At 42.6% G+C, this 20,565-nt stretch overlaps 4 protein-coding genes across 4 annotated transcripts; all 4 read left to right on the top strand.

Annotated features, from left to right (window-relative positions):
* The first annotated feature begins 379 nt into the window (after positions 1–379).
* On the top strand, positions 380–1,063 carry LOC138359325 (craniofacial development protein 2-like). Its single transcript, XM_069318463.1, has one exon. The coding sequence runs from the start codon at positions 380–382 to the stop codon at positions 1,061–1,063; it is 684 nt and encodes a 227-aa protein (XP_069174564.1).
* Positions 1,064–3,945: 2,882 nt separating this feature from the next.
* LOC138359324 (uncharacterized protein PF3D7_1120000-like) lies at positions 3,946–4,614 on the top strand. Its single transcript, XM_069318462.1, has one exon. It carries the CDS (start codon positions 3,946–3,948, stop codon positions 4,612–4,614), a length of 669 nt encoding a protein of 222 aa, XP_069174563.1.
* Positions 4,615–4,616: 2 nt separating this feature from the next.
* LOC138359323 (uncharacterized protein PF3D7_1120000-like) lies at positions 4,617–5,607 on the top strand. The gene is made up of 3 exons (XM_069318461.1): positions 4,617–4,784; positions 5,021–5,335; positions 5,419–5,607. Exons 1-3 carry the CDS (start codon positions 4,617–4,619, stop codon positions 5,605–5,607), a joined length of 672 nt encoding a protein of 223 aa, XP_069174562.1.
* An 882-nt stretch (positions 5,608–6,489) lies between these two features.
* Positions 6,490–7,552, top strand: LOC138359322 (uncharacterized). Its single transcript, XM_069318460.1, has 2 exons — positions 6,490–7,216; positions 7,311–7,552. Exons 1-2 carry the CDS (start codon positions 6,490–6,492, stop codon positions 7,550–7,552), a joined length of 969 nt encoding a protein of 322 aa, XP_069174561.1.
* The last annotated feature ends 13,013 nt before the right edge of the window (positions 7,553–20,565 follow it).

The following is a 20,565-nucleotide window of genomic DNA, read 5'->3' as shown; positions in this document are numbered from 1 at the left end:
AGGAAGCAGGAATTCATACAGTTGAGGAAGCTAACAGCAGTAGGGTGTTCTGGCTCGCAGAGGTCAATATTAAAGTCCCCTGCGATAATTAGGTGGTTTTTTGTTCAGTCTGTTATCAAGTATTAGATTTCTAAGGTTTGAGTTGAATTCGGACACATCAGTGTTAGGAATTCTATAAACTGCACCCACAGACAGGACAGACTCGGCACCTTTGACTCTGAAGCTGGCGAAGATATACTCCCCATAGCAGTCTCTAGTTCTAATTTCTTTTAAGCATGTTAGTTCTTGACAATGACACCAGGGTCTCTCGGAAGATCTACTGGAAGTGAACGACGCCCGCAAGACAGCTGTGATCAACAATGAACTGCGCAGGCTCCAGATGGACATAGTCACCCTGCAGGAGACACGTTTGCCCACGACCGGCAGCATACGGGAGAAGGACTTTACCTTCTTCTGGCAGGGCAAACCACCAGAAGAGGTAAGGGAGCATGACGTTGGCTTTGCCATCTGGAACAGGTTGTTAGGGTCCATAGTACCACCCACGGAGGGGTCTGCAAGGATCATCAAACTTCAGCTTCATACAGCAGCAGGAATGATCAGCTTCATCAATGCCAATGCACCAACACTGACCTCCTCCACCGAAGCGAAGGACGAGTTCTATGATGACCTCGGCCTAACTCTCAGAGACATACCTCAACAAGAGACAGTCTTTCTCCTGGGAGATTTGAATGCAAGAGTTGGTTCTGATCACAGCTCTTGGCCTTCCTGCCTGGGCCAGTTTGGATTTGGGAAGATGAATGAGAGTGGGCAACGCCTCCTGAAGTTCTGCTGCCGTCATGATCTCTGCATCACCAATTCCTTCTTCGACACCAAGCCCCAGCATACGGTTTCCTGGAGACATCCCAGGTCTAAGCATTGGCATCAACTCGACCTGGTGCTTACGGGACATAGCAATCTGAGAAACGTCAAACTGACCCGCATCTTCCAGAGCGCAGATTGTGACACCGACCACTCTCTTGTCGTTTGCAGAGTAAAATTCCAGCCCTGGAAAATCCACGAGTAAAGTAGGAGGGAAGACCACGCATTAACGTAAAAAAGACCCGTGACCTTCACAAGGTGGAGGAATTCACTGCGGCACTGGTAAATGCCCTTCTTGTATTACCCTGCGATAGCGCAAGTGAGAGGTGGTCACATCTCAGGGCACTATTTTCAACACTGCCATGCCCACCTTCGGCAAGAGGCAAAACAAGTCAGCATATTTGTTCGAGGCCAGTGCAGAGGAACTGTTACCCCTCGTAGAGGAAAAGAGACGAACTCTCTCATCCTACAAGACCCTGCCCTCAGAAAGGAACCTACAGAGATCCCTACTGCCCGTAGTAGTGTTCAACAAACTGCGAGGCGTTGTGCTAACGATTACTGGCTTCGACTCTGTTTCAGCATCCAGACTGCGGCCACTGTTGGCAACATAAGAGGCATGTACGAAGGGATCAAACAGGCAACAGGCCCCACACAAAACAGGACGGCTCTTGTGAAGTCAGCCACTGGAGAGATCATTAAAGACCGTGATCAACAGATGAATCGATGGGTGGAACATTACTCCGAACTCTATTCCAGAGAGAACTTGGTCAGCGTAGCGGCTTTGGATGCAATCAAATGCCTGCCCATCATGGAAGAACTTGATTTTGAACCAACTGTGGAAGAAGTTTAGAAAGCAGTGGATTCACTTTCCTCAGGGAAAGCCCCAGGAAACGACTGGATTCCGCCTGAAGTTCTCAAGTGCACACTTGGATCACTTAAAACTGAGTAGCATGAACTTCTGTGCCAGTGCTGGAGGGAGGGCTCGGTGTCACAAGACATGAAAGATGCAAACATCATCACTCTCTACAAAAATAAAGGTGACAGAAGCGATGTCAACAACAATCGCGGCATCTCCCTTCTCAGCGTCGTTGGCAAACTCTTCGCCAGGGTCGTCTTGGTCAGGGTTCAGATTCTTGCCGAAAGAGTGTACCCGAGTCACAGTGTGGTTTCCCAGAGAGGTCGACCACTGACATGGTGTTCTCCCGGAGACAGCTTCAAGAAAAGCGCAGGGAGCAGAGAAAAGCCTTGTACATCGCCCTCATTGACATTACAAAGGCCTTCGACCTCGTTAGTGGGGACGGACTCTTCAAGATCTTGGCCAAAATTGGCTGCCCACCCACCCTACTCAGCATGATACAATCGTTCCACAAGGACATGAAGGGGATAGTCGTGTACGACGTGTCAACTTCTAAACCATTCAACATCAACAGTGGTGTTAAACAGGGGTGTGTTCTTGCTCCAACCCTATTCGGCATCATCTTCGTGATCCTCGTCAAGCATGCCTTTGGACCACAGAAGGCATCTATCTTCGTACAAGATCTGATGGAAAGCTCTATAAACTATCCAGACATTGAGCACAGACAAAAGTACAGATGCGAATCCTCAAGAAGTTCCTCTTCGCCGACTACGCAACAATCACCACACACACAGCAGAAGGCCTGCAGCAGCTACTCAACCGCTTTGCCGCAGCCTTGTTCCGCATTCGGCCTGACAATCACCCTGAAGAAGACACAAGTGATGAGACAAGATGTCAATGAGCTACCCTGTATAAATATAGCAGACTATGTGCTGGAGGCCGTTCACGAGTTTGTGTACCTGGGCTCCACAATCTCCCGTCACAGATGTGACATCAATATAATATGTATATAAAAACTAACTCGGATGGAACGTTGTGCGAAAATTTCAAAGTAATCGGTAAAGAACTCTTGGAGATTAGCGATTTTAAACAAACGAACATTTCCATTTTTATTTATATAGACTAGCAGTACCCGGCCACGTGTTGCTGTGGCTCAGCAACGCATGTGCATTACTGAGCCACAGCAACTTCAGTGAAGGAAAATGAAGAAGAATTTTTCCTTCACTGAAGAGCTACTTCAGTGAAGGAAAATGCGTCTAAATGGCATACTTAATGTTATCTTGTGTATATTGATCCTCTTAGAGACGAGGTGTGTAAATATATGGATGAATATGTAAAAGTTAAAAAAAATAAGAGAGACTGCTTTTTTCTGTTTACATAGTCATAGAAATGATATATGAAAAGTAGATTTTAAATATTAAAATTTGAGATTTTTAATGAAACTTTTTCAGGGTGGGAGTGGACAACTTCTACTTAATCACCACTAGGGGTTGACAACATTATAAAAGGTTGAAGACCACTGATTTAGACCAAAGCTGAAGTGGTAATAAGTGCAACAAAACATTATAACAGTTTAGTGCAGATTGATGCATTATTGTCTTGCTATCCACGAACTAACAGTTTGTGTTGACAAACACCAGCAGCAATATTTAAGAGTGCTACATTTTCATATAATTAGCATATATACTTGACTAACTGTAAAGCCTGACAATTTATATCAGCAGATGCTGAGAGTGGGAGACGGTGTGGTCAGCAGAGCTGGGTGGATATTTAATGCACTCTCAGAGACATTATGAGTGCTCACAGACCTATGAAGGATACTCTCAGAGCCATGAAGGATACTCTCAGAGACTTGAAGGATACTCTCAGAGTCATCAATGATACTCTCAGAGTCATCACTGATACTCTCAACGACAGGAAGGATACTCTCAGAGACATCAAGGATACACTGAGTCCCATGAAGGATTCTCTCAGACTTCCATGAAGGATACTCTCGGAGACATCAAAGATAATCTCAGAGGCGTATAGGATACTCTCAGAGACATGAAGGATACTCTGAGAGACATGAAGGATATTCTCATCGACATGAAAGATACTCCCAGTGATATGAAGGATACTCTCAAAGACATGATGGATACTTTCAAAGACATGAAGGATACTTACAGAGACATGAAGGATACTGTCAGAGATATGAAGGATAATCTCAGACACATGACGATACACTCAGAGACATGAAGCATACTCTCAGAGGCATCAAGGATACTCTAAGACCCATGAATGATTTTCTCATAGACATGGAGGATACTCTCAGAGGCATGATGGATACTCTCAAAGACATGAACGATACTCTCAGAGACATGAAGGATACTCTCAGAGACATCACGGATACTCTCAGACACATTAAGAATTCTCTCAGCATCATCAAGGATTCTCTCAGAGATATGAAGGATACTCTAAGACCCATGAAGGATTCTCTCAGAGACTTAACAGATACTCTCAGAGACTTAACAGATACTCTCAAAGACATGAAGGATACTCTCAAAGTCATCACAGATACTCTTAGCGACAGTAAGGATACCCTAAAAGACGTCAAGGATACTCTCACAGACATCAAGGATACTCTCAGAGATATCAAGGATACTCTCAGAGACATGAAGTATACTCGTAAAGACTTGGCGGATGCTCTTAGAGACATGAAGGATACCCTCAGAAACCTGAAGGAAACTGTCAGAGACATGAAGGATACTCTCAGAGAAATGAAGGATACTCTAAGAGACATGAAGGACACTCAGAAACATGAAGGATACTCTCATAGACATGAAGGAAACTCTCAGAGACACGAAAAATACTCTCAGAGACATGAAGGATACTCTCAGTCCCTAGGAAGTATACTCGCATAGACATGAAGGATACTCTCAGATGCATGAAGTACACTCTCAAAGATATGAAGGATACTCTCAGCGCCATCAAGGATACTCTCAGAGACATGAAGGATACACTCAGAGACATGACAGATACTCGCAAACACATGAAGGATAATTTCAAAGACATGAAAGATACTCTCAGAGACGTATAGGATACTCTCAGAGACATGAAGGATACTCTGAGAGACATGAAGGATATTTTCATGGACATGAAAGATACTCCCAGTGATATGAAGGATACTCTCAAAGACATGATGGATACTTTCAAAGACATGAAGGATACTTACAGAGACATGAAGGATACTGTCAGAAATATGAAGGATAATCTCAGACACATGACGATACACTTAGAGACATGAAGGATACTCTCAGCGACATGTAGGATACTTTCAGAGACATCAAGAATTCTCGCAGATATATCAAGAATACTCTCAAAGACATCAAGGATACTCTCAAAGACATGACGGATACTATCAGAGACATGAAGGATGCTCTCAAATATATCATGGATACTCTCAGAGACATGAAAGATATTCTCAGAGACATGAAGGATACTGTCAGAGAAATGAAGGATACTCTCATAGACATAAAGGATACTCTCAGAGACACGAAGGATACTCTCAGAGACATGAACGACACTCTCAGAGACATCATGGATACTCTCAGACCCACGAAGGATACTCTCAGTCCCCTTGAAGTATACTCGCATAGACATGAAGGATACTCTCAGATGCATGAAGTACACTCAAAGATATGAAGGATACTCTCAGCGCAATCAAGGACACTCTTAGAAACATGAAAGATACTCTCAGAGACATGACAGATACTCGCAAACACATGAAGGATAATTTCAAAGACATGAAAGCTACTCTCAGAGACATGAAGGATTCTCTCAGAGATATTAAGGATTCTCACAGACCTATGAAGAATACTCTCAGACCCCATGAAAGATACTCTCAGACCCCATGAAGGATACTCATATAGACATCAAGGATACTCTCAAAGACGTGGCGGATGCTCTTAGAGACATGAAGAATACTCTTAGAAACATGAAGGAAACTGTCAGAAACATGAAGGATACTTTCAGAGACATGAAGGGTACTCCCAGTGACATGCAGGACACACTCAGAAACATGAAGGATACTGTCAGAGAAATGAAGGATACTCTCATAGGCATGATGGATACTCTCAGAGACATGAAGGATACTCTCGGAGATTTGATGGATACTCTCAGAGTCATCAAGGTTACTCTCAGACCCATCACGGATACTTTCCGAGACATCTAGGATACTCTCAGAGACTTGATGGATACTTTCAGAGATATGAAGGATACTCTCAGAGTCATGAAGGACGCTCTCAGAGACATCAAGGGTACTCTCAGACCCATGAAGGATACCCTCAGTCCCTATGAAGTATACTCGCATAAACATGAAGGATACTCTCAGATGCATGAAGTATACTCTCAAAGATTTGAAGGATACTCTTAGCGTCATCAGGGATACTCTCAGAGACATGACGGATACTCTCAGATCACATGAAGGATACTCTCAGAGATATGACAGATACTCTCAAACACATGAAAGATAATCTCAAAGACATGAAGGATACTCTCAGAGACATGAAGGATTCTCTCAGAGTTATTAAGGATTCTCACAGACCTATGAAGAATACTCTCAGACCCCATGAAAAATACTCTGAGACCCAATGTAGGATACTCATATAGACATCAAGGATACTCTCAAAGACATGGAGGATTCTCTCAGAGACATGAAGGATTTTCTCAGTGACATGAAGGGTACTCTTAGAGATATGAAGGATACTATCAGACCCGTGTAAGAAACTCTCAGACCCATGAAGGATACTCGCAGACCCTTTGAGGATACACTCAGAGACATGAAGGATACTCTCAGAGAAATGAATGATACTTTCATAACCATGAATTACACTCTCAAAGACATGAAGGATACTCTCAGGCACATGAATGATACTCTCAGCGACTCCAAGGATACTCCCAGCGACATGAAGGATACTCTCAGAGATATACTGGACACTCTCAGAGATATGAAGGGTACTCTCAGACCGATTATTGATACTCTCAGAGATATGAAGCATACTCTCAGAGACATAAAGGATACTCTCAGAGACATGAAGCATACGTTCAGAACCATGAAGGATACTCCTAGAGACTTGAAGAATACTCTCAGATATATTAAGGATACTCTCAGACCCCATGAAGGATACTCTCAGAGACATGAAGGACACTCACAGACCCATGAAGCATACTCTCTGAGACATGAAGGAGACTCTCAGAGTCATAAGGGAATGGATACTCTTAAAGACATGAAGGATACTTTCATAGACATGATGCATACTCTCAGAGACATGAAGGATACTCTCAGAAACTTGAAGGATACTCTCAGACCCATGAAGGATACTCTCAGAGACATGAAGGATACTCTCAGAGACAGGAAGGGTACTCTCAGAGACATGAAGGATTCCCTTAGACCTATGAAAGATACTCGCAGAGACATGAAGGATACTCACATAGATATGAAGGATACTCTCAGAGACATGACGGGTACACTCAGAAACGTCAAGGATACTCTCAACGTCATCAAGGAAACTCTCAGATATATCAAGGATACTCTCAGACACGTGAAGGATACTATCAGCCCACATGAAGGATACTCTCAAAGACTTAAATGATACGCTCAGAGACACGAAGAATACTCTCAGAGACATGAATGATACTCTCAGAGATATGAAGAATACTCTCAGAGACTTGAAGGATATTCTCAGAGTCATCAATGATACTCTCAACGACAGAAAGGATACTCTCAACGACAGCAAGGATACTCTCAGAGACATCAAGGATATACTGAGTCCCATGAAGGATTCTCTCAGACCCCCATGAATGATACTCTCAGAGACATCAAAGATAATCTCAGAGACATATAGGATACTCTTAAAGACATGAAGGATACTCTGAGAGACATGAAGGATATTCTCATAGACATGAAAGATACTCTCAGAGACATGAAGGATACTCTCAAAGACGTGACGGATACTCTCATAGACATGAAGGATACTTACAGAGACATGAAGGATACTGTCAGAGATATGAAGGATAATCTCAAACACATGACGATACTCTCAGACACATCAATGATACTCTCAGAGGACTCCAGGATACTCTTAGACCCATGATGGATACTCTCAGAGACATGAAGGATACTCTCAGCATCATCAAGGATTCTCTCAGAGATATGAAGGATACTCTCAGACCCATGAAGGATTCTTTTAGAGACTTGACAAATACTCTCAAAGACACGAAGAATACTCTCAAAGTCATCACTGATTCTCTCAGCGACAGTAAGGATACTCTCAAAGACGTCATGGATACTCTCAGAGTTATCAATGATACTCTCAGAGACATCAAGGATACTCTCAGAGACATCAAGGAAACTCTGAGACCCATGAAGGAGTCTCTCAGACCCCCATTAAGGATACTCTCAGAGGCATGGAGGATACTCTCAGAGACATGAAGGATACCCTCAAACCCATGAAGGATACTCTAAGAGACATGACGGTTACTCTCATACATATATTAAGGATACTCTCAGACACATGAAGGATACTCTCAGAGACATGAAGTATACTCTCAGAGACATAAAGCAAACTCTAAGAGACATGACGGATACTCTCATAGATATGAAGGATACTCTCAGACACATGAAGGATACTCTCAGACCCATGAAGTGTTAACACTCAAATTGTATGACGGTTGAAACATAACCAATCACAGGTGAGTAGGCCTCTGACGTCATGCCAGACAGAGCGGCACCAACCGTGCTTCCAGCAGGCCTCAGTATTCTCAAAGACCCAGAGCAGGTTGGACCTCGACTGGCCAGTTATACACCTTGTTGCCTTATTCAATAAAACTACTGAAGTTTCTACTGTGTATATCTACAACCAAAGAAAGCAACGAATACTGGTAGTAGCGGTGTGATTCATAATAAATTTTCTGAGCTACAAAATCGCAAGTGCCCACGTCACATCATGTGTGTCCAGCGCCTCCTGCCTCCTGCCACCCACGCATCGACATTCAATGGTATTTTACCAGTCCTGGGTCCTACCATCAACCACTACTCCAGGTCAACGTCTCAGAAGTAAGGGTCAATATTTTCCTGTGAGAACGCTAATTCATCAGTGAGCAGAAAGGAAGATTCCCGCGCCACCTGGGAACCTGCACCACCACCACCAACACTTCCACCCAAGCCCACATCAACAAGCCTTGTGTGTGTTGCCTGTACCGTTCCAGCTATTGCAATCATCTTCTACAGCTTCAACTGCTCTGCAGCTGTGTTGTGCAATTTATTGAGAAACAATTGCTGAAAAAAGACTACGACCGTCTGACTAGCGTCGCCAGCTCCCAGTCACGACGCCGCAGCGCCACATTGCCTCTTCTCACCATCGCTACAGCCTTCTGCTACACCATTCTACAGTAAACGTCTGTCTACACGTCTCCATAGCAACTGGCCTTCACTCGCCATTCGACGATATAATTATTGTCACGCCCTCAACATCACACACACATTCCTAGTGTGGGGTCCCCCGAGCTTCGCGCCACTGCCGCCATGAACGCTGCCTAGCTGGCTGTCGCTTCAGATGTAAACAAACAGTGCATGTGCCTCTTAACACGCCTTGTCGCAGGTTTTTTTTTCGTCTTGGCTATAGTCATATTGGCTTGGCCGCAGTCTTGAGTTAAGTAATTAAGAGCTACACCTTCGTGTACCATGTATTAATAGTGGTTTACATAATATTATCCATAATATCCTGTGAATTAACCATTCAGTGACATTAAATATTGGAGCTGGTTACATACTCCACTCACACAGTTTCTCTGAGTCATTTTCAACATTCCTGCTTCCCACAGTAATTTCATTGAATATTAATTGTGCTATTAGAGTATTATTGGTAAATTTAAATTCCAGTGAAGTAAGAAATTATTGTTTTAGTAGCAGTTAAGAATTTGCACAATAGAACTTTTTTTTAATTCCTCCAGGGCCTTAATTTGAAATTTATTCCTTCAACATTTCCCATTATAATGTTACATAGCAAGTTATATACATTCCTGTGTCCAGTTTCTGTGCTACATCCATTTTTCTTGCATTGGCACTTGTTGTGTTGAATCTTTTTAATGAAATTTTGCAATTGCACTTTTCAGTTTTTATTCTAAATTGCTGTGCTTAGCCTGGTTTAATTAATTTACATGCTTCAAATTCCAGCCATATTCATACCAGATTGCTAATTTAATTCACAATTTTGCTTGTTCTTAATTATTTGTTGCCTAGTACAATTTAATAAATTTAATTCTGCCATTTCCGTACCTTAGGCAAGTTTGATATATTTTTTTGAGTGTTTATATTTTTTGTGTGTACTCTATTCCTTATGCCTAGTGTACTTAATTATAATTTGCGATCAACTGCCACTTCCTCGGTAGTGACAATGCCTACCACTGTTGAAACCCCTTCAGACTCAACTGGAACAGTTGCTCGTTCCAATGTCCAGAGATCAGCTCAGGAAATAGTTATCCCACTTTTTGCTGGTGAATCCTGCTTATTAGAGTCATGGTTTAGTAAGGGTTGAAGAGAAAACAGTCACACGTTTTTCTGAGCCTACTGATGCCGAATACTTGGCAATTGCACGGTCAGCTGTGGACACAACCAAAGGTGATGCACGTTTTGTTGTTGATGAGAAAGCCATTGTTAGCCTCCAGTCTTGGTCGGAATTTTAGGATTTCTTTCGCCGGCGCTTTGTTAACAAAGGAGACCTTGACCCGTATAGGTTAGTCAAGAAAATTGCCAATGCCACCATGCAGCCTGGTGAATCGTTTAATGCGTTTACTAGCCGTCTCGATCAGTATCTGTATGTCTTGGTGTCTGCTATGATTAGTTCGTCTTGGGTAAAGACAATAATTTATCCCCTGAGGCTATGATAAATGTGAAATATGATATGATATCATCCAAAATTATAGCATTTGGAACATTAATGCATTTTGCCCCAGAGCATACTAAACCGATCATTGAGCAAAAGAATTTTGGAGTTAAACATGAAATTGGTGAAGTGTTTGAGGCTATTAACAATGCCGCCGATAAACTAGCTCCCCAAAGTGGTCAACTGTTGCTACCCTCTGATACCGTAAATGTAGTAACAAGCTCTCAGCATCCTCCCACAAACTCTCAAAACTCTTGGTCGCAGAACCGTACCCATGCTCGTAGCCCCCAGTCAAATTCGCCTCCTCATAAGTTGCCGAGACGCCATAGTCCACAACCATCCATTCCCTCATGTTGGCATTGTGGTAAGAGTAACCACCTCGCAAGGGACTGTTGGTCCGCCCCTAGATCATCACCACCTAGACAATTCTCTCGGTTCCCTCGTCAATCTAATCATTCTAGGCTCCCATATTGCAAGTACCATAAACAAGTTGGTCACCACACTGCAGATTGTAGAGCTAAGAAAAGGACATCCCCACCTCGTAACTTCCACAGTCAGTCTTGGCGAGGCGCACAGCATCCAAGACATTATCAGAACTCGCGTAATTACAACTCCCAGCCCAGCTATAATGCAACTTCGAATTATAATACTCGGTCACAGAATTCTGGAGTTCAGAATGTTCACTCCATGTCGTCGGGAAACCCCCAAGGCCATCCGCTAACCAATTCAAGCTAGCCAGTCCTAGTGCCCTCCCTGTGTATTCAGTAGCTACCCAAAATAGATTTGGACATTTGACAGAGGACACTGACTCTAGCCCAGTTGTAGATGTTGACAGAACCACAGTGAATTTGACCCAGATGAGACGCAGATATCCCAGACAACATAAGTCACAAGTAGTAACTTTTCCAGTCTCAAGTGATGGTCCCCTAGTCTCAGCCATTGTACATGGTAGAGTTTTAAAAGTTTTTCTTGACTCAGGTGCAAAAATTAATATTGTCAAGCCTTCAGCTCTTAGAGACATTGCAAGTAAGCACCCTACTACAGTAAAACAGTCACCCATTCCTTTTCTAACTGGTGTTTCAGGAAATAAAGTAAAAGTTCAGGGTGAAATTGACCTCCCACTCAAGTTAAATGATGTCACATTGTCTATACCCAGCAAACACAGAACGTTTGTGGACGTTTTTAAATGGTTCCACAAAGGTAATACTGTAACTTTTGACATAAATACGTATATCTGACATTCTTAAAACCAAAGGATATAACTAAAAACATATATTCTTGAGACACAGTTTTTTAAGATTTATGTAAAAATTTAAAAATAATAGTAAATGCTATGGTATTATAATGTTTTCATGCTTTATATTTAAGAATAAATAATTTTCAGTCAACATTTAGTTTTTTTTGTTTACTTTCTGTAAAGCTATCCAATTTACGTTCTTATAACATAAATATAACATTTATATGACGTCAGTATAACGTTATTTACACGACATCATTACGTTATTATGATGTTATATTAACGTATAATTCCTGTATGAAAACCAGAATATATATTGAACTTTATGTTTTAAACATTGTAAAGTTATCATAAAACTTGGAATAAGACGGTAAGCATGCTTTACTTATGAAAATATACAAACAAATCAACAAAAACATTTTAACATAAAAAACATAAACATAACATAAATTAATTGCATGCATGGGAGTTAACTGGAACTCTGTAATATTGCATACATGAACCTTAAGGTACAAACCCAGTGTATTTACTCATGCAGTTCTTTCCTAAATCTAAATTTTTCCAATTTTTACACTTTGTTTCGAGTTCTGTCTTGTGTTGCTACTTTTAATACCCCATTAATGTCCCCTTTGTTATGTCCATTCATCCCATTGTGCACCTCTACCATATGTCACTCCTAATTCTTTGCTTTTCTAGAGAATGTAATATAAGCTTTGACAATCTTTCTTCATATGACAGGTTAACAGGTAGAACAAAGATTACCATTTATATATGGATAACTATTATAAGTCGGTTTGAATGAGTGAATTGCTGCTTGAAGATAGGTATATACACGTGTGGTACTATCAGATTGCATCGTGGTGAGCCTAAAACCCTTCAGATCCAAGCAAAGGGTAAAATGCCAGCAGATACAATTGCGAACACATTGATACCAAAATGAAAGACATATGACGAGAATTGAGGTAACCAAAGTGAAAAGAGTGTTCACATTACATTGCACTAGAGTGCTCCCAGGTTACTTTCTCTCACTTTCTCTGTTTTGTGTGGATGGTCCGCCGTGCTTTCATCACGTCAGCGGGTGGAGCACGCTGCTGTTTTTGACATTTCATGCATAAATTCCGGTTGGAAATTCTATTGCGAACACATTGATACCAAAATGAAAGACCTAGGATGACAATTGAGGTGACCAGAATGAAAAGAGTGTATACATTTTATCGCTCTTGTGCGCTCCCTGGTAACACGCTCTCGCTTTCTCTGTTTGTTGCGGATGGTAAGCCGGGCTTTTGGAGTTTATATGCCTTTAGTCCTGTAGAGAATTCTATTGCGAACACATTGATGCTAAATTGAAAAACCTAGGATGAGAATTGAGGTAACAAAGTTGAAAAGGGTATACACTTTTCAGTATTATCACGCTCAGCTTTCTTTTTCTGGTACCCTTGGCCTACATTCATCTTGTCGGCGGGTGGAGCGCGCTGCTGTCTTTGACATTATATGCACATAGTTCTGTTGGGAATTCTATTGCGAACGCATTGATACCAAAATGAAAGACATAGGACGAGAATTAAGGTGACAAAGTTGAAAAGAGTATACACTTTTCAGTATTTCCGCACACTACCAGGGAATGTCCAAAAAAAATGGAGAGAGTGGAGGGGTAACTTGCCCAAAACGCGAAATTGTTTGGGGAGATTAACTTTCATTCAATACTATTATGCAAGAGGAGCGACACATCTATGGTTCATCCAATAAAATCAGCAGACTTCTAGATGTTACTACTGCTCGGCTTAGACTCGGTTACAAGTATTTCTGGGAATTCTCATTATCTGCCGATGTAGACCTGACCAAATGTTAACTGTCAACAAAATTATTCGCACACCCTCCGTCACTATGTGATAGTGAATTCAGAGAAAATTTTATAACCAATGTACCAACGATGTGTCAATATTGCATTCAAAATTATCTGGTACCAGAAATTTTAGCCAAATATCCCCAGTTTGCTAACTGTAAGTAGTAACAAAGTGATTGTAACCTATCCACCGCTGCCCACTGGATGAGGGGCGGTGTGCAGGACAAACATATCAATTGTGACACTAGCTCTCCACATATGTCAGTTGCTTAATTTAGAAACTGTACTTGTGATCGATCTCGAACCCATTGTTGATGTGACGACTTATACTGAATTTTGTAACTAGCTCATCAAGATTGTAACTTGCTTAGCTAAATGAATTGTGGGGTTCAGTCCCTGAGCCCATTATGTGCCTCTGCAACCCTTTCCACTACTGCCCACAAGATGGTATGGGGTGCATAATAAATGAACTAAACTAACTTAAGGCATCCTGAAAGAAAGCTTGGAGGGCTTGAAAAATTGCAGAACGAAGCCGTGAGGATAATCCTTGGGTGCCCTCGTACCACAAAGATACTTAATATGAGAAAGGAACTTAATATTCCGAGCGTTGTTTATCGTGTTACTGAAAATAACTGTCAAATTGGTATAAAAATGCTTAGGCTAGCTCATCCTAACCCTTGCACAGAAGCCCTCCAGAATTTCTTTATTGAATGTTGAAAACAACCCTCAAGTTGACTATTTCTGTAACAGCATGCACTCCTGTATGCTAATCCCCACAATCACCAAGCCCACCCGAGTCACTCAAACATCTGCACTACCCTGGATCACCTATGGACTAATATAACAGCTCCCCTTACATCTGGGGTAATTTATGACAGAACAACTGACCACTATCCTACTTTCCTCATAGCAAACATTGACACATCACCACCAGAAACCAAAAACTTTCATTCAGGCTACATAGTGAATCAGCTTTAGGCAATCTCTCTAATGCACTTCACAATATTAACTGGGAATCTGAATTTAATAATTCACAGGATATAAACTCATCAACTAACCTCTTTCTCTACAAAACTCTAAGCCTCTACAACACTCACTGTCCCCTCCTTACCAAACAAGTAACTGATAAAGAAAAAATAACCCGTGGCTCACAAGTGGCATAATTAAATCAATCAACAAAAAACATGAATACGAAAGAAATTTAGGAGTGGCCTAATTCCAATGGAAGTAGTTAAAAGGTACTCGTCAGTGCTTACCAGTATCATAAGAAAAGCAAAACTTTCATACTATGAGACTAGATTCAAAGAAGCAAAGGCAACATGAAAAGCACATGGAATACCATCTCTAACATCCTGGGAACTAAACAACACTCCCACAACCAGATAACACTCTCTAAGGATGGCCTTACACTGTCATCTGACTTAGAAATGGCGAATGAATTTAATAGCTTCTTTTCATCGATTGGTGCTAACCTTGCAAGTAAAATCCCACAGACTCAGACACATATCAACACATATCTCTCAGGCAGCTATCCAACTCTCTTCTCCTCTCACCAGTCAGCCCGTCAGATGTTGTGTCCATCATACACTCACTAAAAACCAAAGCTGGGAACATAAGTGAAATCCCATCCATTGTATACAAGAGCGCCTCCCATGCCCTTGCGCCACCTATAGCTCTGCTGTTCAACAAATCCCTTGAGTGTCATACCTTCCCTGATATCCTTAAAAACGCAAGAGTAACGCCAGTTCATAAAGGAGGTAGTGGATTATGTTGCATCTCTGCTTGCCTTGATGACTGAAAGAAAGCTTAAAGGGCTTGAAAACCTGCAGAACGAAGCCTTGAAGATAATCCTTGGATGTCCCTAGTACACAAAGATACTTAACATGAGGAAGGAACTTAATATTAACTTAATAATAGAATATGAGTGCATATTCTACTGCATTACTATTTGTAATGATCCTCATATTGTGCTTCAGTAATCCAATGTATAACCCTGAGATGTTTTCCTAATTGTACTTAGGATTCCTTGTTCATTATTGTGTATTAGTTCTGATCTGCTTTTGTGTCGAAAATTCTTGCATCGCACCTGTAAACAATTTTTTGACAATTTTACTGTAATTATCCTACTTAAAATCATCTGTACTTGTAAAGTAAAGCTGTAATGTACCTGTTAAACACTTTTTATCAATTTTACATTTAATTATTTCTCTAAAACTCTGTTTAAGAATTTGCTCAAAGATTAGTTTAAGGACTTGCCCGAAACGCTATATATGCAAGCTAGTGGTTTTACAAGATTATAATTCTAACTTAAGCTCTATGTTGTCTCTTAACCCCCAATGTACGTTCTTGTATATATATAAATAAATAAAATAAATAAATAACGAGGGATCGAGGCATTAATGCGCAGTACGTGCTTCCCTCACCTGTGACGTCACAGCGCCATCTGACGACAGCAAAACACAGGCGGCCATTTTATGTTCCACCAAGATTAAAAAAAAAAAAATTTTGCCCCGAGGGGCGAGTTTATTGGGCAGCGCCCAATGTGTTCGCAATAGAATGTTCTACAAGAACATGTATAAAATAAGTGACACAGAGATTATTGATGTGTGTATTTGTGTGGGTGATTATAAATATGTATGTGTATGTATATATGTATACGTATATATATATATGTACATGTATGTATGAGAGTGTGTACATATATAACATTAATAATTTTGTAACTAGCGTCAAAAATTGTTATTTGCTTAGCTAAACAAACTAGAGAGTTCAGTTCCTGAACCCATTATGTGCCTCTGTAATCCTTTACACCACCGCCCACGGGATGGGTATGGGGTGCATAATAAAGAAAGAAATTGAAATAATAAGGGTATGAAATGTATCAACATAAAACATTAATGTTAGTGGCCATCAGGTAAAATCAGGTTATTATTTGTAAAGAATTTAAATGAGTTAAACTAAATACGAACTTAATATGTTTTGCTAACGCAAAAATATATTCCCGAGGTATTGTAATTGCAAATAAATATTTAATACAATTATTTGTATCATTTTTTTTATTTTAGATTTCCGTATTGCTTGATAATATATAATAGCGTTTAGATAATGCTAGCGCTGGACATTCTTTAGGCTCGTTGCATGTTGTGGTAGTCGCCGCCATTTTAAAACCGTGTCGAGAGGGACTGCTGTGGCTTATCCACAAAATCCTGCTGCATCTTCAATAGTTAAGGTAACTGTTTTCTTTTATTTGCTCTTAGACATGTGTAGTATATATAAGCTTGTGGTGGTAGGCTGGATGGTGTGTTGATGGTGGTGTTGTGTTGATGGCCCTGGCTGGAGGTGTGTTGATGGTGTTGTGTTGATGGCCCTGGCTGGAGGTGTGTTGATGGTGGTGTTGAGTTGATGGCCCTGGAGGTGTGTTGGTGGCCCTGGAGGTGTGTTGGTGGCCCTGGAGGTGTGTTGGTGGCCCTGGAGGTGTGTTGGTGGCCCTGGAGGTGTGTTGGTGGCCCTGGAGGTGTGTTGGTGGCCCTGGAGGTGTGTTGATGGCCCTGGAGGTGTGTTGGTGGCCCTGGAGGTGTGTTGATGGCCCTGGAGGTGTGTTGGTGGCCCTGGAGGTGTGTTGGTGGCCCTGGAGGTGTGTTGGTGGCCCTGGAGGTGTGTTGGTGGCCCTGGAGGTGTGTTGGTGGCCCTGGAGGTGTGTTGGTGGCCCTGGAGGTGTGTTGATGGCCCTGGAGGTGTGTTGGTGGCCCTGGAGGTGTGTTGATGGCCCTGGAGGTGTGTTGGTGGCCCTGGAGGTGTGTTGGTGGCCCTGGAGGCGTGTTGGTGGCCCTGGAGGTGTGTTGGTGGCCCTGGAGGTGTGTTGGTGGCCCTGGAGGTGTGTTGGTGGCCCTGGAGGTGTGTTGGTGGCCCTGGAGGTGTGTTGATGGCCCTGGAGGTGTGTTGGTGGCCCTGGAGGTGTGTTGGTGGCCCTGGAGGTGTGTTGGTGGCCCTGGAGGTGTGTTGATGGCCCTGGAGGTGTGTTGGTGGCCCTGGAGGTGTGTTGGTGGCCCTGGAGGCGTGTTGATGGCCCTGGAGGTGTGTTGGTGGCCCTGGAGGTGTGTTGGTGGCCCTGGAGGTGTGTTGGTGGCCCTGGAGGTGTGTTGATGGCCCTGGAGGTGTGTTGATGGCCCTGGAGGTGTGTTGATGGCCCTGGAGGTGTGTTGGTGGCCCTGGAGGCGTGTTGATGGCCCTGGAGGCGTGTTGGTGGCCCTGGAGGTGTGTTGGTGGCCCTGGAGGTGTGTTGATGGCCCTGGAGGTGTGTTGGTGGCCCTGAAGGTGTGTTGATGGCCCTGGAGGCGTGTTGATGGCCCTGGAGGCGTGTTGGTGGCCCTGGAGGTGTGTTGATGGCCCTGGAGGTGTGTTGGTGGCCCTGGAGGTGTGTTGGTGGCCCTGGAGGTGTGTTGGTGGCCCTGGAGGTGTGTTGATGGCCCTGGAGGTGTGTTGGTGGCCCTGGAGGCGTGTTGATGGCCCTGGAGGCGTGTTGGTGGCCCTGGAGGTGTGTTGGTGGCCCTGGAGGTGTGTTGGTGGCCCTGGAGGTATGTTGGTGGCCCTGGAGGTGTGTTGGTGGCCCTGGAGGTGTGTTGGTGGCCCTGGAGGTGTGTTGGTGGCCCTGGAGGTGTGTTGATGGCCCTGGAGGTGTGTTGATGGCCCTGGAGGTGTGTTGGTGGCCCTGGAGGCGTGTTGATGGCCCTGGAGGTGTGTTGGTGGCCCTGGAGGTGTGTTGGTGGCCCTGGAGGTGTGTTGATGGCCCTGGAGGTGTGTTGGTGGCCCTGAAGGTGTGTTGATGGCCCTGGAGGCGTGTTGATGGCCCTGGAGGTGTGTTGGTGGCCCTGGAGGTGTGTTGATGGCCCTGGAGGTGTGTTGGTGGCCCTGGAGGTGTGTTGGTGGCCCTGGAGGTGTGTTGGTGGCCCTGGAGGTGTGTTGATGGCCCTGGAGGTGTGTTGGTGGCCCTGGAGGTGTGTTGATGGCCCTGGAGGTGTGTTGGTGGCCCTGGAGGTGTGTTGGTGGCCCTGGAGGTGTGTTGGTGGCCCTGGAGGTGTGTTGGTGGCCCTGGCTGGAGGTGTGTTGATGGTGGTGTTGTGTTGATGGCCCTGGAGGCGTGTTGATGGCCCTGGAGGTGTGTTGGTGGCCCTGGAGGTGTGTTGGTGGCCCTGGAGGTGTGTTGGTGGCCCTGGAGGTGTGTTGGTGGCCCTGGCTGGAGGTGTGTTGATGGTGGTGTTGTGTTGATGGCCCTGGAGGCGTGTTGATGGCCCTGGAGGTGTGTTGGTGGCCCTAGCTGGAGGTGTGTTGATGGCCCTATATATATATTATGAATATCAGAGATCCCAGGACATTGGACCCAGGACAATTATTGTGCATGTGTAGTATATATATTTATGTAGTATATTTGGCATATTTTTTGGCATTTAGTTAATGCCAGTTAGTGGCATGTCTCTGCACCGTTTCCAGTTTGTTGATATGCTTCTTAAGATATGGGCACCATACAACTGCTGCATACTCCAACTTTGGTCTAACAAAAATTGTGAACAATTTCAAAATTTCTGTTGAAGAAATCCTGTTTCCTAGTTCTGCATCTGTTTTGGTATAACACCTTTTTTACTAGGCCTGCAATTATGAATGCCTTTATAACCAGCTAAGTTGTAGAGTTGGGTATAGTCTTTACTTAGCCAAGTTTCTGTTAAAATGAGGGTCCGTCTAATTACCACAAGCTACCACAAGCTACACAAGCTTCACAAAGCTTCCTGGCAATACGTTAGTAATGAATAAATATAATATGTTAGGTTAGGTTGACCTAACTTAACCTAACCGACGCTTGGATCGTCGACTTGATTTGGCGTCACCAGCTCTTTATTTTCGTCTAATTTCTTTATAAAAAGATACTTTTTCATATTAAAATTATGTTTTTTCGTGTTGTACATTCAGCACCAACATTATAATGAGTAAATATATCATATTTATTCATTACTAACGTATTGCCAGGAAGCTGAGTGGTTAGGTCTCGATAAATTTCCTGGTATAATATTATTGTTTGCTATTCTCCATCTTAGACTAGGCAAGTTGAAGTCACCTAGGAAGATAATATGAGGTATCGAGTTCTCCATTTTGTTTATCTGTTCTGTGAATTCCTCGGCCGTTGCATCTGGCGGTTTGTATATTAGAATAATCACTAAATTTATTTTCTCTATTTTTAATCCCAATACCTCTACCACCTCATTTGTAATGTTAAGGAGCTCCGAGCATACAAGGTCTTCCATAGTATACAGACCCACTCCTCCATGTGACCTAATTTTCCTATCACAGTTGTGTACTTTTCGAGACTACATTTCAAATATTCCCTAACATACATGGCTTCTCCCCCCTCTTTGTGTAAAATAGTTTAAATCCATTTATGGGACATTCAGCAAATAGTTCTCTATTTTTTACATTCATCAATGTTTCGGTACGTGCAATAGTATGTATTGTTTCATTGCAGATAACAGCATTTAAATTTTGTTTGTTTCTTAGACTCGTACTACCAAGTTTGCTGTTGGCAATTGGATAATTTTTTTATGAAGTCATTTGTTATTTTTTCCCCTACTTTAGTAATTTATGCTTTTGATCTCAATTAGTTTTATATCCAAGCTTTTTAATTTTTTCCCCTTATATATTGCCATCTTATCTGTCTGCTTTACATGGCTTAAGCAGAGTCATGTCTGCTTAAGCCTTTGTTATTTTACTAATTTACCTGTTTTAATATTATTTGTTTTCAAAGTTTAGTTTTACCCCATTTTATTTGCTTTTTGCAGTACAGTACTTTACTAATAATCTTGTA

The sequence above is a fragment of the Procambarus clarkii genome, chromosome 90, assembly GCF_040958095.1.
Source record: "Procambarus clarkii isolate CNS0578487 chromosome 90, FALCON_Pclarkii_2.0, whole genome shotgun sequence".
Taxonomy (NCBI): domain Eukaryota; kingdom Metazoa; phylum Arthropoda; class Malacostraca; order Decapoda; family Cambaridae; genus Procambarus; species Procambarus clarkii.
Note: the sequence above shows the minus strand (reverse complement) of the source record. Positions and strands in the feature narration are given on the sequence as shown.